General features: G+C 50.0%; 1 protein-coding gene and 1 long non-coding RNA gene across 11 annotated transcripts in view; one reads left to right on the forward strand and one right to left on the reverse strand.

Annotated features, from left to right (window-relative positions):
* LOC122367020 (peptidylglycine alpha-amidating monooxygenase-like) overlaps positions 1-8,365 on the forward strand; it is a 34,554-nt gene extending 26,189 nt beyond the window's left edge. For 3 of the 10 annotated variants that reach the window (XM_043339766.1, XM_043339768.1, XM_043339767.1), the window contains exons 12-18: positions 438-657; positions 1,569-1,830; positions 2,256-2,410; positions 2,950-2,997; positions 3,273-3,299; positions 3,591-3,749; positions 6,475-8,365. In XM_043339766.1, coding sequence (XP_043195701.1) covers positions 438-657; positions 1,569-1,830; positions 2,256-2,410; positions 2,950-2,997; positions 3,273-3,299; positions 3,591-3,749; positions 6,475-6,656 — 1,053 coding nt within the window. In that variant the 3' untranslated portion in view covers positions 6,657-8,365. Of the gene's footprint in view, positions 1-437; positions 676-1,568; positions 1,831-2,255; positions 2,411-2,949; positions 2,998-3,272; positions 3,300-3,590; positions 3,750-6,474 lie in introns of all 10 variants that reach the window. The other 7 variants (XM_043339762.1, XM_043339764.1, XM_043339765.1 and 4 more) reach the window with 3 other exon arrangements.
* A 2,162-nt stretch (positions 8,366-10,527) lies between these two features.
* On the reverse strand, positions 10,528-12,799 carry LOC122367023. Its single transcript, XR_006253982.1, has 2 exons — positions 12,696-12,799; positions 10,528-11,250 (listed from the first exon to the last, which is right to left on the reverse strand). It is a non-coding gene; the product is annotated as an uncharacterized LOC122367023 (long non-coding RNA).
* Positions 12,800-14,100: the final 1,301 nt, after the last annotated feature.

Genomic DNA, 14,100 nt, shown 5'->3' on the forward strand with positions numbered 1-14,100 from the left:
GCCGATCAGGTCAATATGGCCCCATTCCACGGAACGACAGGCTGTGTTTACGTTTAGAATCAATGGAGTCTACTTATCTGACAAGCTGCCACCCACACTGCTCTCGCGTTTAAGCCGGCTCAAAGCTGAATGGACGTCCTGTAATGTAACTTGTTTGGCAGACTCACAGAAGCTGGTTTTACGATACTATCCGTTTGGTCTTGGATTATTGTTTAATTTATTTTGTGTTTTCTTTTCATCTGTTTGCTGAGCGTAAACTCATGTAGTTATTTCATAAATAGACAAAACGTTAAAGAAGGGTAAATTGCTGTACAGCCGTATATCGCTGTCCTATGTAAAATTTGCATTTCAATTTATAGTAAATGCACTGACAGGCATAACAACGTCAATTCGTCTACCTTCCACGGACCCGTCTAACGCACCCTGCCCGTGTCCAGGTGTTCAAGTTCAGCCCGCGCGGCGGGGACGGTACGCCGCAGCTCACCCTCGGCACCAAATTCGAGCCCGGCTCGGACGACTATCACTTCTGCAAGCCCACCTCGGTGGCTGTGATGCGCGACGGCTCGTTCTTCGTGGCTGACGGCTACTGTAACACGCGCATCCTCAAGTTCGGCCCCGGTGGCGGCCGGCCAGTGCGCACCGTCGGCCGGGCATCAAGTACGTTCGCTATTTTTGGTACGTGCCGACCGCCGACCGGCTGTTGGAGCTTTGAAACTGGGACGGAGGAGGTGGCAGAGGCGGCGGGTCTCACCACTCGAGCATGGGAGCTTGAATGTTATGTGGAACGTGTTGTGGGTTTAATATGCTGTACATATTAGTGAACTGGGTGAGCCTATGGTATGTGGAAACATTATTTTATGTATTTCTTGTAACCTTGTGACATGTTTCTCACTTATTATTTTCATAGTGCGCTTGTTTTGTGCCTCTCTGTGCTTTTGTGTCGGTCGATGCACAGTCTCCGTCGAGACAACTAAATCGCTTCCTAGCTTATCTCAATCTCAGTGTTCTTCGGGCCAGGCTGCTCTACGTGGTGTTTGTTTTCAAACCTTCAGCTTCAGTTTCATTCCATTTTCTTTCAGTAAAGGTAACTTGTTTTTCGTCAACATGGAGAGCAGTCCCAACGGCAACGACTACTGCATTTACTTTCTAACTACGAACGTTGGGTTATTTTGTTCTTTTTTCTTTGTGTCCTCTCAGAAATTACTCATCCTTGTGCATGGTTTAGGAGTCATTTAGGGACTTGTGTCGCAATTTGCACCGCAACATAGCCGCCACACACACCGTCATTTTCGCTGTTCAGTGTTTTTTTCGTCTTTCATCGCTTAGCCTGCTGCGGGACCGAATCAGCATCCTGACGCCGTTTCTGACACCCTTCATGATACGTAATGACTCCATCCCTTGTATATTTCTGACACCTTCCTCTGACGCAATCCGCCACCATCCCTTACCCTACATCCTCTCCGAATTCCTCTGGCGAAAACCCTCCCTTCTCGATGCCAGCCTCTCTGACACTTCCCTTTGACACATTATCAGCTGACACCCTCCCTGTGTCGGTGTTTCTCTCGCAGGCTCACTGCTCGGCCGTCCTCCTGCACTGGACGAGTTCAACATCCCTCACTCGCTGACGCTACTCGAGGACCGCAACATGATCTGTACGGCGGATAGAGAGAACGGACGCGTCGTCTGTTTCCGCGCCTCCGACCTCAGCGCTACGGATGTTACCATCAACTGGCAGCGCTCGAGGATCTACGGCCTGGCGTATTCGCCGCGCGATGGAGGTGCCCTCTTTGTTGTCAACGGGCCCAACTATGCCGGCAATAAGGTTCAGGGGTGAGTGGGTTGATGGGACGCAGAGGGGTAAGGGGGTCAGAGCTGGGTGGTGTTAGAACAGAGGGGATTTCACGTTACGGGGTGAGTGGGGAAGTGGCAGGGGGAGGGGAGTGACACTTTTTGCCCAGACGCTGACGTGTTCCGCTAGGGCCGTTTTGTAATAGACTGATGACACGTCCGTCCCGTGGTGCTCATTATGGATATTATGTATACTCATTACTACATTCGGTACATGCATTGCATATATTGCGACACATTCGCTATTTCTAAAAGGTTACGTGATGACTAATCAATACCCATTTCCGTTATCAGGCGAGCCATTATGGCAATGTGAGAATGAACGGTAAAAAAGTTTCGCTGTTTTTATGTTCACTTTGTTCTAATGTTATGACCACCTGTTTAACCCTCCCTCCCTTCTTTCCCAGTTACGTGGTGAGCGTGACGTCCAAGAGTGTGACGTCCACGTTCAGTCCGGACGGTAACGGCCTCTCGAACCCGCACGATGTGGCCGTGTCTCGGGACGGCTCGGCCGTCTATGTGGTCGAGCTGAACCCGCGCAAGGTGTGGCGCTTCAACGTCGGTGAGTGAGGAGCGGGCCGTGGATCAGCGGCTGGGGATGGTGGGCCGTCGGACGGACGGCAATGGGAGTTCAAACGGGTGTAGTGGGCTAGTTGTGGTCGAGTGTTTGATGCGCTAGTAGCTTTTCATGTTTTTATAGTGGACGTGTTATGAATAATGCATTTGTCATTTGGTTTTTTCTTATCGATTTGGTCGCATTTTGTGATGCCTGTGCTCCTGGCATGCTTTTCCAGAACAAATTTAGTTAGCTTTTGTTAGCTGTCTGCCCTTTGCGTGTGTTTTTTTTTTCGGCATTGTTCCATGCATTGTGCTGTGATGATAGCGCTTTTCTTTCCACACCATGGCTGGCTGACTGTTCTAGTGCCCCATATTTTGTTGCATTTCCATGTGACGCTTTATCGTCTGTTTGAACTGAAGTGCCTATTTGGTCCACCGTGTCCGTCCAGCCTGTCGTGCTTGCCCTGCCTTTCGTGCATGCCGTGTCCCCTGTAGTCGTATGCCCTGCCTGAACGTCCCCCTCTCCGTTCCCCATTGGCACAGACGGTCCCCACACCGCTCAGAAGAAGTCGAACGTGCAGACGAGCGCAGGTGAGCCGCCGAGGTGCCCGGGGTTCCCGGTATATCGCTATGGCTTCTTTTGATGGTGCGCTAATTTTGTTTTACGTTATTGGTTGTACGAGGCTATGGAGCTGCTCTTTGTTGGACTCGGGGTTATTGTGGAAGTTCATCGTCTAGTTTTTCGTTATTATATTTACCTGAGAATGATGGTGCACTAGCGATCTTATGTTCAACACCAATCGAACCGCCGATCATCAGTCGTATGAATTTATCGGGGTATTAACCGCTGTGTTCTTCTGCTCCAGCGGCTGGCGTAGCGGGAGGTGTTCAAGGTTAGTAATGGTCTTTGGATTACCAAGGACACAGATATATTTCACCGATCGTACTGACTACTGGGCATAAGCTTTACGTTTAGCATCGTTATTTTCTTAAATATCACTGCAACTGATCACAGTATCCAGGTCTTTTAATGGCTGCAATTCTATCAACATACCTAGAATTTGCGGCCATCAAAGCCCGTGTGCTGGTGTGTCATTGTTAATATTTTCTTTCTAACCTTTCATGGAATCCAGCACTCTGCTCGGCCACATCGACGCACTAATCCACTCTCTCCCTCTCTGTAGACCCCACGGTGGAGTTTGTCAAGTCTCCGGACGCTGCTGGCGACGACTCGGCGGCGCCGTCCCTCTCCGGGCACGCTAAGCTGGCGATGGCAGCCCTGTTCGGAGTCCCTGTGGTGCTGTTTGTGGTCATCATGGCCGTGCTGCGACTCAGGAAGAGAAGTAAGTTCGGGGACGGTAGTTTGGGGGAGGAGGGGCGGGTCCGTGTACTGGGCAACTGGGTATGGATGGGGAAAATGTGGTGGTTAGGCGACTTTCGGTCCGACACGTCTTGGTCGAGTGCCCGAGACTGGACGCTGAGCGATGGCGGTTTTTTGGATTGCGTGGCCCCCAGCTCTCTTTGAGAACACTTCTCCGCGACGACTCCCCTTTTCTCGATTCCTTTCGCCTCTTTTCGTTCATCACGGCCTCCGGGCTTCAGGTGATTTTTAACCCCCCGACTTTGAGGAAGATTGGTTAGATATGGGCGCCATATAGCCTCGTTGCTGGTGCGCCCTAAAACACCAAATCATCATCATCATCAGGAGTCGACCAAGAAGGCCGCGCTGGCGCTCCAGCCAGGATGTACGAGGGGCGAGGTTTTGATATATCTGTATTAGCATATACCTCTGTAGATACACCCGTCCGGGTGCAGGAGTCTGCAGGAGTCTTTCCTCCTCGCCTCATGATCCTGACAATGACGATTTAAAGTTAACTGCGCGGAACGGCGGGAGACGCTAATTGGGAGATAATGCGCAGTTTTCGCAGACGAATGCTTCTTTGCAAGATTTCCGCCCAAAATATCTCCAATTCTGCACACCTTTCATGCTAACATTTGTGCCACGCAGGCTGTTGCGATGCTTTTTTCGAGCACAAATAATATTGTTATGGGTGGTGATTGAACTGATTGTCAAGGGAAATGTACTCCTATTCTATTTTAGGACATGTGTTTTTGTCGTCACTTGTGACATTGTTTCGCCCGAAATCCGTCTGGTCTGGGGTTTAAATGTCATAGCATACAGCAATGGTCTTTAAACTTGGCATAAATTAAAGGTATTTAAACTTCGTAAGCAGAATGTTCGAGGATGGAGGAAAGCACACCGTTTGACCCGCATACTAATTAATTGGCCCAGCTAGCATATGGATCTTTGTCCTGACCTCAGAGGTCACCGATTGGCATGAGATCCTGAAGTAAGGTATGTACCCGTCGCTATGGCTCATAACGGCGCACACTTTTTCATGAACGTCTTGTTCACTTAGGGACGAAGCGGTGAAATAGTTGTACCCCCCCCCCCCCTCAGCTCGACCATTCTTTGACTTACAAATTTTACCTTCGTGAAAGACGTAACCCATGCTAGAAGCTGCGACCAGAGAGCTCAGCATTGAGCTACGGGATGGATTCGGACGTATAACCACCCGTCCCGAATGTGCAGGGCCACCGACGGAGCGAGCTAAGGATCACCGCCTGGTGGTCCTGAGCCCCGTGCAGCAGGGCCTCCATGGCGTCGTCTCCGATGACAATGAAAACGTTTCAACAATCTAGGCATGCACAGGTTTTAAACTATTTACAGCTTTTTTCTCGTAACAGGTAGGTACGTTTGCAAAGAAATATAATGCTTGGGTAATTTCCCAACTACCATGCTTCCCAACAAAAGGAAAAGGCAGAAGGGTAAATAAAAGGAGCTTCAACATTGACCCGTTACCGCCCTTGGCGTCAAAAATGGTCGCTGCACTGGGAGGGCGGACCTGTCCACGTCCCTTATTTGATTGGCTTTCCAGACCCTCTGAGCCTTCGGGAGGGATGCTTGGGCGCAAACATGCAGCCCCGAGGGACATCTCTCACAGGACCTAGATTTGGCAGGGTGTTAAAGTTGGTGATTTTATGACGTCACGACGTCATGCCGCGACTATCAAAGTCAATTTCCTCGCCAATGCTGCCATGATGAATACAAAGACTGCATTAGCGTGAAAGAGAAATGTTCATTCAATCATTCCTATCAAGCATTATCGCTTTGGTTGCATTTATGGTTTACAGCAACCCCGAAATTTTGGTCCACCAATTTCGACATCCCTGTGGGTCACTTTTAATGTGTGGGTCACTTTTAATGCACGTGCGTACCAAAAAGGTGTCAAGCTTGTTTCCATTACAATAGCTCGGGAATTACCACTGCGATCGCGCTACGGTTGGGGTGCTACTGCACGTGCACACGTTGAGCAGTCGCTTCCAGATCGCGAGAACGGCTGGGCCGATTGCGATCAAGCTCTATACACAGGTATGTAGGAGCCGGTCAGGGGGATAACGGGAAAAGTCAGTTTGAACCCAGATTTTTTTTTTTCTCTCTCTCTCTCTCTCTCTCTCTCTCTCTCTCTCTCTCTCTCTCTCTCTCTCTCTCTCTCTCTCTCTCTCTCTCTTTCTCTCTCTCTCTCTCTCTCTCTCTCTCTCTCTCTCTCTCTCTCTCTCTCTCTCTCTCTCTCCCTCTCCCTCTCCCTCTCCCTCTCCCTCTCCCTCTCCCTCTCCCTCTCCCCCTCCCCCTCCCCCGGACAGTTCTCGAGCCAGGTCAATCGATTGCGGCCGGGCACCTGAACTGTGTGGGTGTCCTAGTACCGACCGCCGCTCTCCCTCCTCCGCTCTGCACACCGGCCGTGATCGTCTCCCGCTCTTCTCTCCACTCTCCCCAGCTGTCTGTGATCTGGGACGGCCCTGTACCGTCCGTCCTAAACCCTGTCAGGGAGGGAGAACATGGCCACTCTGCCGTCCTCTCAAAGCGGCTATTCCAAAGGGAGTGGGAGGCTTTTGTAACCGGACCCTACCTACAGACTCTGACACGGCTGCTCCACTTTGACTGATGGGTCGCCTCTCGTCAGCTGTGCCCTGTCTAATCACACGTCTATTTCGGTTTGCTCACAGACCAGCGGCGGCGGTTCTTCCTGCATAACCTGAACGACGGCCCCGGCCACCGCAAAACCCTCGACTCGCTGCTAGGAACAAAGTCTCGCCAGGGCTTCGAGCCGCTCGCTACCCAGGATCTAGACGACGACTCAGATAGTGATGTAGAGGAGTTCATCGCTAAGATCAAGTCGCGCACCTGAGAGGCGAGTGAGGACGATCCGTGATTGGACAGTCCTGGGAGGGGTAAGTGAGGTAGGAGAATTGAGGCGGGTTTCGCGGTGGACAGGACCGCTCAGTGATGAAGTGACGCGGTGTGGATGCCGGACAGTGAGAGGTGGTGATGTGTCTCGCGGACTGCCTGTTGACGGTATGGTGACTGTACGGCAGTTTTGGCACTGAACCGCAGTGCCGAAGGATGGTGGTTGTGACGAATGTTGCGAAACCACGGCACTGAATTGCAGCACAGTGGTGACAGTGAGGATGGTTAGTGCAGTGGACTAAAGCACAGACTGTGGTGACAGGATGGTGATTGTGACGAATGATGCGGAACTTCTGAACTGGGTCCAGTGCAGTGGTGACAGGTGGTTGTGATGAATGGTGCGGAACCACTGGACAGGACGACTGGAGTGATGTGGCAAAGTGGCCATATGATGAACTCACTGCGCTGCAGTGGCTGGCTGGAATCTGCTGCTCCCAGCGCATGGAACCTGCCCTCGCCGGCAAATGAAAATTGCTCTTGCCAGGGTATGGAACCTATCCATGCCAATGCATGAGATCTGATAAGTCCATGTGTCGACCGTGCCATTCTCTACCTGGCGGCGCTGGCTGCGTCTCCCGCAGACTGAATCTACTTACGAGTATCCTAAGAGAACCGGTTTCGGCTGTTCTACTTGGCACTATCAGACCGAGACGAAGACGAACACCAAACTACTTACCGGGCTTACGGGGCTGTTTCATAGACATGATCTGTCGTGATGCTTCTTCGTTTTGTATGACTGTTTTTCATACTCCTTGCTTTTACATTCCTTGATGGTCGTGCAGTCTCGTGTAGACAACTGTCACAAATTTTACCTGAAGCCGTTTACCAACTCCTAGATTAGCATCTTTTGACTTCGCTGCCATATATTCCCACACTACTTAACCATACCTAGAATGCCCCGTATGGCTGCATCCATGACCAGCCGCCAAACTGCGACGAACGGTGGCTGCGGGTGCGAGAAAGAGCGGTCAGCCGCGCCGTCTCATTCTGTGGCCTGTGGTCACCAAATGCGGTCGATAACTGACCGTGAATGCGATTCGGTCGCGCTCTCATTGCTGCACACTAGGAACAGTGACGGCTAGGTTAGAGGCGAGGGTCATACAGACCGGTGCACTTACCGGAGACTGTATATAGGGCCTTGCCGGAGACCGGTCTATGCCTTCCTGTTCTCCGCTGGATCTGTGAATTTTAACCCCGTTCGTAGACAGGGCTGTCTGTGTGTCTGCCCGTCTGCCTGTTCGTCTGTCCATGTGTTTGGGTAGATGTTCGTCGAGTTTCTCCCCGGCTACCTTATTTGGCGTCGTTCGCCGCTCGCTCTGAATCTTTCCATAATAGGCGATGGTGTTTAGTTTCGCTGTTTTTCAGTTGGATGTAAGATATTGTGGCGACACTGGTATTTTACCCCGTTCGCTGATAGACTGTGACCTTGAAGGAGTAGGGATCTAGGCGGCTAGCAAGTGTTGTCGAAGCCTTTTTTGCTTTTATCAGCACAATTCTGATGGTGCTGATTTGGAAGGCATTCATACCTAGACACGGGGTTGTTGGCTGGAATTGTACTATTTTATTCATTGGTTTTGGTATATTTTATTTTAATATATTTAAATATGCGTTATTAGTGAACGATAACGTGAATAAATGTGAATCTTTCTACATTTTGTTTTTCGTTTTCGTATTTCGTCAGATCGTTCATAGTGAGCGATGTATAGTATTGTGCGTTTTCCCGAGCGGTCAGCCCGAGGCCCGGCCTGCGGTGTGCCGGGAGTCGGGACCGGCGTGTTATCGCGCAGTGACGGGTGGCGTGTCACAGAGCGGTGGGGGCGGTGGGCCCACGCACGCTACCCGGTGGGAGCCCCGAGGGACCGACGTCATGACTGTCGTGACCTTCAGCAGCTAGAGCTGCTAGGATTGCGCCTTCCCGCGGTACGTTGCAGAATCTAGTGCTTCCCTACCCTACCGCGCTACATGGCATGAATCCCTCTCTTCTAGCCTGACAAATTGGATTTTTAGGGCGCTTACTACGCTTGCGCGTGTGCCGTACAGTTTGGGCCAGATTTTGTAATGCAATTCACCCAGACATTATATTTTAGTAATCGTGGCAGCAGTGTCCCAAAACTTGTCGATTTGGGTGAGAAACAACAACCAAATGAAAATCATTTTTCACTCTCACCTTCAAATATTCAGAGCAATTTTCCACTCCCATTCTTACAAAGCAAGAAAAAAAACACCCACGTAGAGGGTAGTTTACATCCTGCATTCTACCTACCACACTTGAAGGTGTAAAGCTATGGTATTGATCGTTTTTCAACTCTTTTTGGGTCTCATATGGCCCACAATTTTCCACTCCCATACCACTTTTGGTGATGAATTTTTCCTCTGACACCCAAGCCAAAATACAATTTTGGGACACTGCGTGGCAGTTCTGACGACGTTATCAAGTGATAGGCTTAAGTCCTTTTTTATGGCTGTGTTGAAGATGGACAGAAACGATAGCATGAAGAACTTGTGTGGCGCGGGCGGTAATTTAGTGTCAAACATTGTGCATCCATACCAACTACCTTAGTTGGTATGGCTAGTTGGTAATGCAGTGGCTTTAGCAGATTAGATGTCAGTGGCATCCTCATACAACCTGATTACATAGGAAGAAATGATCACAGCAAAAAGGTTAGACGACTTCAATCACGACTTTTGTCCTATCACAACTCATATTTTCCTCGAACTATCCGTGACTGGAACAACTTGTCTGCGAGGCTCATAGAAGCAGAAAGTGCCGCAGCTTTCCAAAAATATGTCTTAGAAGAAAATAACAATTAGTTTTTATTAACAATAGAAGTCCCCTTGCGAACGACAAATGCTTGAAATCAATTGTATGTCGACTATTTTCACATTACATAACTTATGCTCTGTTTACTGTATGCCTGGCCTATTCAAATACATTAGCCAGAGGGGTGTGGTAATAACTGGTGTAAGCAAATTGACCACGGTCAAAAATGCATTACCAGAATGCACTTAAGCGAACATTTTGGGATGGTCTCGTTCCTAAGTCGGCTAAGAGCTTCGGTCCAGAAAATAAATTTATCGTTGGCATACAGTAAAATACATACCAAACTCGGCCGGTGATAAATTTTCAAGACCTCAGTCCTTACTGATTTTTGAACTCGGCCTTCGGCCTCGTTCAAAAATCCAGTAAGGACCTCGGTCTTGAAAATTTATTTACACCGGCCTCGTTCAGTATTATATAGTACTGTGTGCCTATCATTGTAAAAATGTCAAAATGTGCATGGAACGAACGTGTGCGATTGTCTTGTTAGAAATGAGAGAGCAACCTGAATGTGATTGCGTATGACTGTTAGATGGATGGATGCTGGTCATCGTCATCGTCATGCGTTTTAGCAAACATCACCAAGGCCATTCTTTGGCAACTGTGATTGTGTCGCATGAATATATGAATAGTTACCTCCTGGTCACCAAAGGCAGTAGCAAGCCATTCACTTCAGGGACTACTTCCTCTTAGAAAGTTGTACTTGTACCAGCCGTTACACCATCTGTATTGAGGTCGATGCTGCAGTCTGCGATCGTGACTTCAAAAGTACAGTTCCGAGCATCAACACGTGGACAGAGGAGGTACGGTGAGGAAGCCGTCCAATTCTCTCTGGAACAGATCGACACGGAAAGTCCCAGCGGGCTACGGGACAACACCGACCTTCAGGGGCGTTCAGTGCACCGGAAGATCCGGGAATATTCGCTACGAATTGGCGCCGACATTCCAACTCATAGGCCGCAAATTTGCAGTTTGCCTCAAGCAACTATCCGCCGTTGGCTGGACTGGCTTTCGATTTATTCAAGGAACAGAACACGGTTAGCAAAGGTAATCGCACGTAACAGTCTACATTCTGTATTTTTAATGACTTGAAATAATCAGCTTGCTGCATCAGGAAACCGCAGTTTGAGTAAACAAGACGCATCTACACCGTGACTCTTGACTACAAGCTATTGACGATAAAGACGGTTAACACTACTACACATCGTCACAGAACAGGGAACGGTTACGTAACATGGCGCGGGCACATTAAACGAGCTCTGTGGAACAGACAGCGGCTCACTGGAATCCATCACCACCATCCCAGCCTCAGCCCAGCGCGGTCTTACGATAGTCCCAGGCCTCACCTCCAAGGAAACGCCTCCTTCGACAATATCAACACCTTCCATAAAGCGATAAGAAGCGTTATTGTTACACATTACAAAAATAGCACACACACGCATACAATAGAGGTGGGCTGTTACATAAGCTCTGTGTCGCTCTGCGCCGCGCAGCTCGGAGCCACCGCCGACAGCTACCTCCTGGCTCTTAGCTTGGAGCCAGACTCTTGGCTCGGAGCTGGGCTCTTGGCTTATTAAGCTCCCGCTAGATGGCGCTAAGGACGCTCATAAAAATCCGGCTGCAGCACGAACTTTGAGACGCGGGCGGGCACCAGCTCACCGACATAGGTGGTGCGGCCGTCGGAGGTAACGGCTAGATCGTGGGGCTCGTTCAGACCCTAATGAGACACAAATGATCGCTGTCAGATCATGGGGCTTGTCCACACCCCATAGTTCACATCCTTAGGGGACTCACGGGGTCAGTCAGGTCATAAGTCTTGTCCAAACCCTATAGGAACACACGGGGTCATTCAGGTCATGGGGCTCGTTTCGACCCTGAGGGGACACACGGGTCAGGTCATGGGGTTCGTTCAGGTTCAGACCAAGATGGGACGCACATCATGAGCGGCGAACCTCGAGACTCGCTCGAAACATGAGGCAACACACTGAAGTTCAGATCATTGCACTCATTCGGGCGTGAATAGTTGCGCTAGTATCATCGACATCAAGAGTACTTGCAACCATTGGAACAAACTGCAGTGAACTGGTGCGATGGCGCGGAAAACCAACTGAGACTCTCGCTCGCACCGATAACCGCTCGTAAAGTCACTCAGATGAAAAGCGATGAGATGAGATCCTCCTACGTGTATCCGGTTTCTAAGAGCATTTGGCGTGAAATGGCTCATGGTGGTGGTCGGTTAGCCCATTCCCTGTGCCGTCTGTCATTCCCAGGTAAAACGAATATTTACGGTCTTACACAGCTGCACGCGAGATTTCTGAGTAATGTAGGCGAGCTGGCGAGCCGAAATCGCCGTGTAATGGAGGATTTCCAGCAGCTGTGCACAGGCAGCGCTCAGCCCACGGCAGGGGCGCGGCTCGGGTCCAGAAATACCCGTCCGAACACCGCCATTCTTTCTGAAACTCCTCACACGGCCACCATCCCCGCCCACCGTTCAAGTTGGACGGCTCGACATCAATTTCCGCGTGGGCTATAACGGTATGACGCCGAGCATTGTCGCTGTACCTCGTCTAATAAACCGTGATTGAACGAGTAATATCCGTCAGTGGGGGGAAATCTCAGTGATGTGTTACCCAGAAAGAAGCCATTCCGCGCAGCCCTTACTCATCGACCCGCGCCATGTGGGGTTATGTGCCCGGTACTGATCTTGTTATGAGCACTCGTCAGCGCCGTGCTATTTTGACCGACAACAGGCGGATGGGAACGATACTTGGTATCCCTCACAAGTTCTGAACCCCGGCAGCGCAAACCTATGCGGTCCCTCAGAACTTCCATCAGTCTTATCAGTCTTTCGACCATAGAATCAGCATATCACCACTTTCACCAATATCACATCTATCGTAATGTGTCTCAGCTATCCCATACTATTTCATCTGTCCCACTGTGTCGCACCTGTACAAACTGCGCCCCACTCTCCCCCTTGTCCCACGGCGTATCATCTTCCCCATTGGCCTCACTTATCTCACTGTGTGTTAGGTACTGTCTCGCAATATCTTACCTGAGCGGCCACCCAGATGTCCAGCACCAGTCCGGTGACCAGGTCGATGGTCAGGACTCCGCCGTGTCTCACTGTCTCACTTATCTCACTGTCTTACTGTTTCTTACCTGAGCGGCCACCCAGCTGTCTAGCACCAGCCCAGTGACCAGGTCGATAGTCAGCACTCCGCCGCCCGACAGGCTCTTGAACACCGCCAACAGCACGTCTCCTGGGGGTGCAGCCAGGCGGTCAGTTGTAGCGTAGTTGTAGCTGATATGTAAGATTATGTAATAGCCACGTATGCAATTATGCATGCATATTGCATATCGCATATGCTTACTTACTGGCGGAGGAAGTTCGAGGAAGGGACTCGAGTTTCAACTATATCTAACGGCGATTGAAGACAGAACAATCGGCTATCGCTGTGCAATGCGCAGTATCCATCGTGTCGGCTGGTTCTGTAGAGCGATACGATCCTTGCAACTGTGATCGTTACTGACGAGATATCCATATCCAACGTAAGAAGATGGATGTATCGAATGATCGAGGAAGTTAACCACATGGCGGATAAAAGCATTCACATTTGAAACGACTTTCAAATTTCAATATAGCTTGTCGTTTATGACCATGACCAATAGCCGAGGCCCAATCAGACCCGTCCCGCCGTTTAGAGGGGGCGCGTGCCGTCTGCTCGAAGCCGGCCGCGGCCCAAAATCCTGCAAAGATACGCCCGCCACGTGCAAACCACCGAACCCACCCCCACCAAAATTTAATACGACAAACAGATGCACGCGTCCGACTTAAGTCCAAAATTTCACCCCCGTAGCCCGCACTGTTCCGGAGTAATAGCCCGCCAAGCGTGACTGACGCGTTACATACATACATACATACATACGGACATTTTGATTTTTATATATGTAACTAGAGGGACAGCATTACGCGCAGCGTAAAGAGGGACAGCATTACGTACAGCGTAATAAATCAAGTTTCAATAATATCGGCCCAGTAGCGGCCGAGTTATGGCCAGAATAAATTTGGCGTCTCCTCCTAGCCGGCGGTGCCCTGTTCCGGTATTCATTGCCAAAGGTCAGTGACCTTCCGGCTCTGATTTCCCTCAGTTTTTAAAGCGAAGAAACTGAGCCTAAGGCGCGTGCTCTCTGATCGGCGACGGCCGCGGCCCAAAATGCTGCAAAGATGCGCCCGCCACGTGCAAACCACCGAACCCACCCCCACCAAAATTTAATACGACAAACAGATGCACGCGTCCGACTTGCACCCAAAATTTCACCCCCGTAGCCCGCACCGTTCCGGAGCAATAGCCCGCCAAGCGTGACTGACGCGTTACATACATACATACATACATACATACATACGTACAGACGTTTTGATTTTTATATATGTAAATGTATTTTATCACATGACATCACCCGAATGATGCTTGAAATGACATTCAAAATACTTTTAAATTTCTAATATATTTGGTTGGGTGCAAACATTGCGAAACACAAAAGATAATACAATTATCACGTGAGT

This window comes from Amphibalanus amphitrite, unplaced genomic scaffold, assembly GCF_019059575.1.
Source record: "Amphibalanus amphitrite isolate SeventyFive unplaced genomic scaffold, NRLGWU_Aamphi_draft 000845F_arrow, whole genome shotgun sequence".
Classification (NCBI taxonomy): domain Eukaryota; kingdom Metazoa; phylum Arthropoda; class Thecostraca; order Balanomorpha; family Balanidae; genus Amphibalanus; species Amphibalanus amphitrite.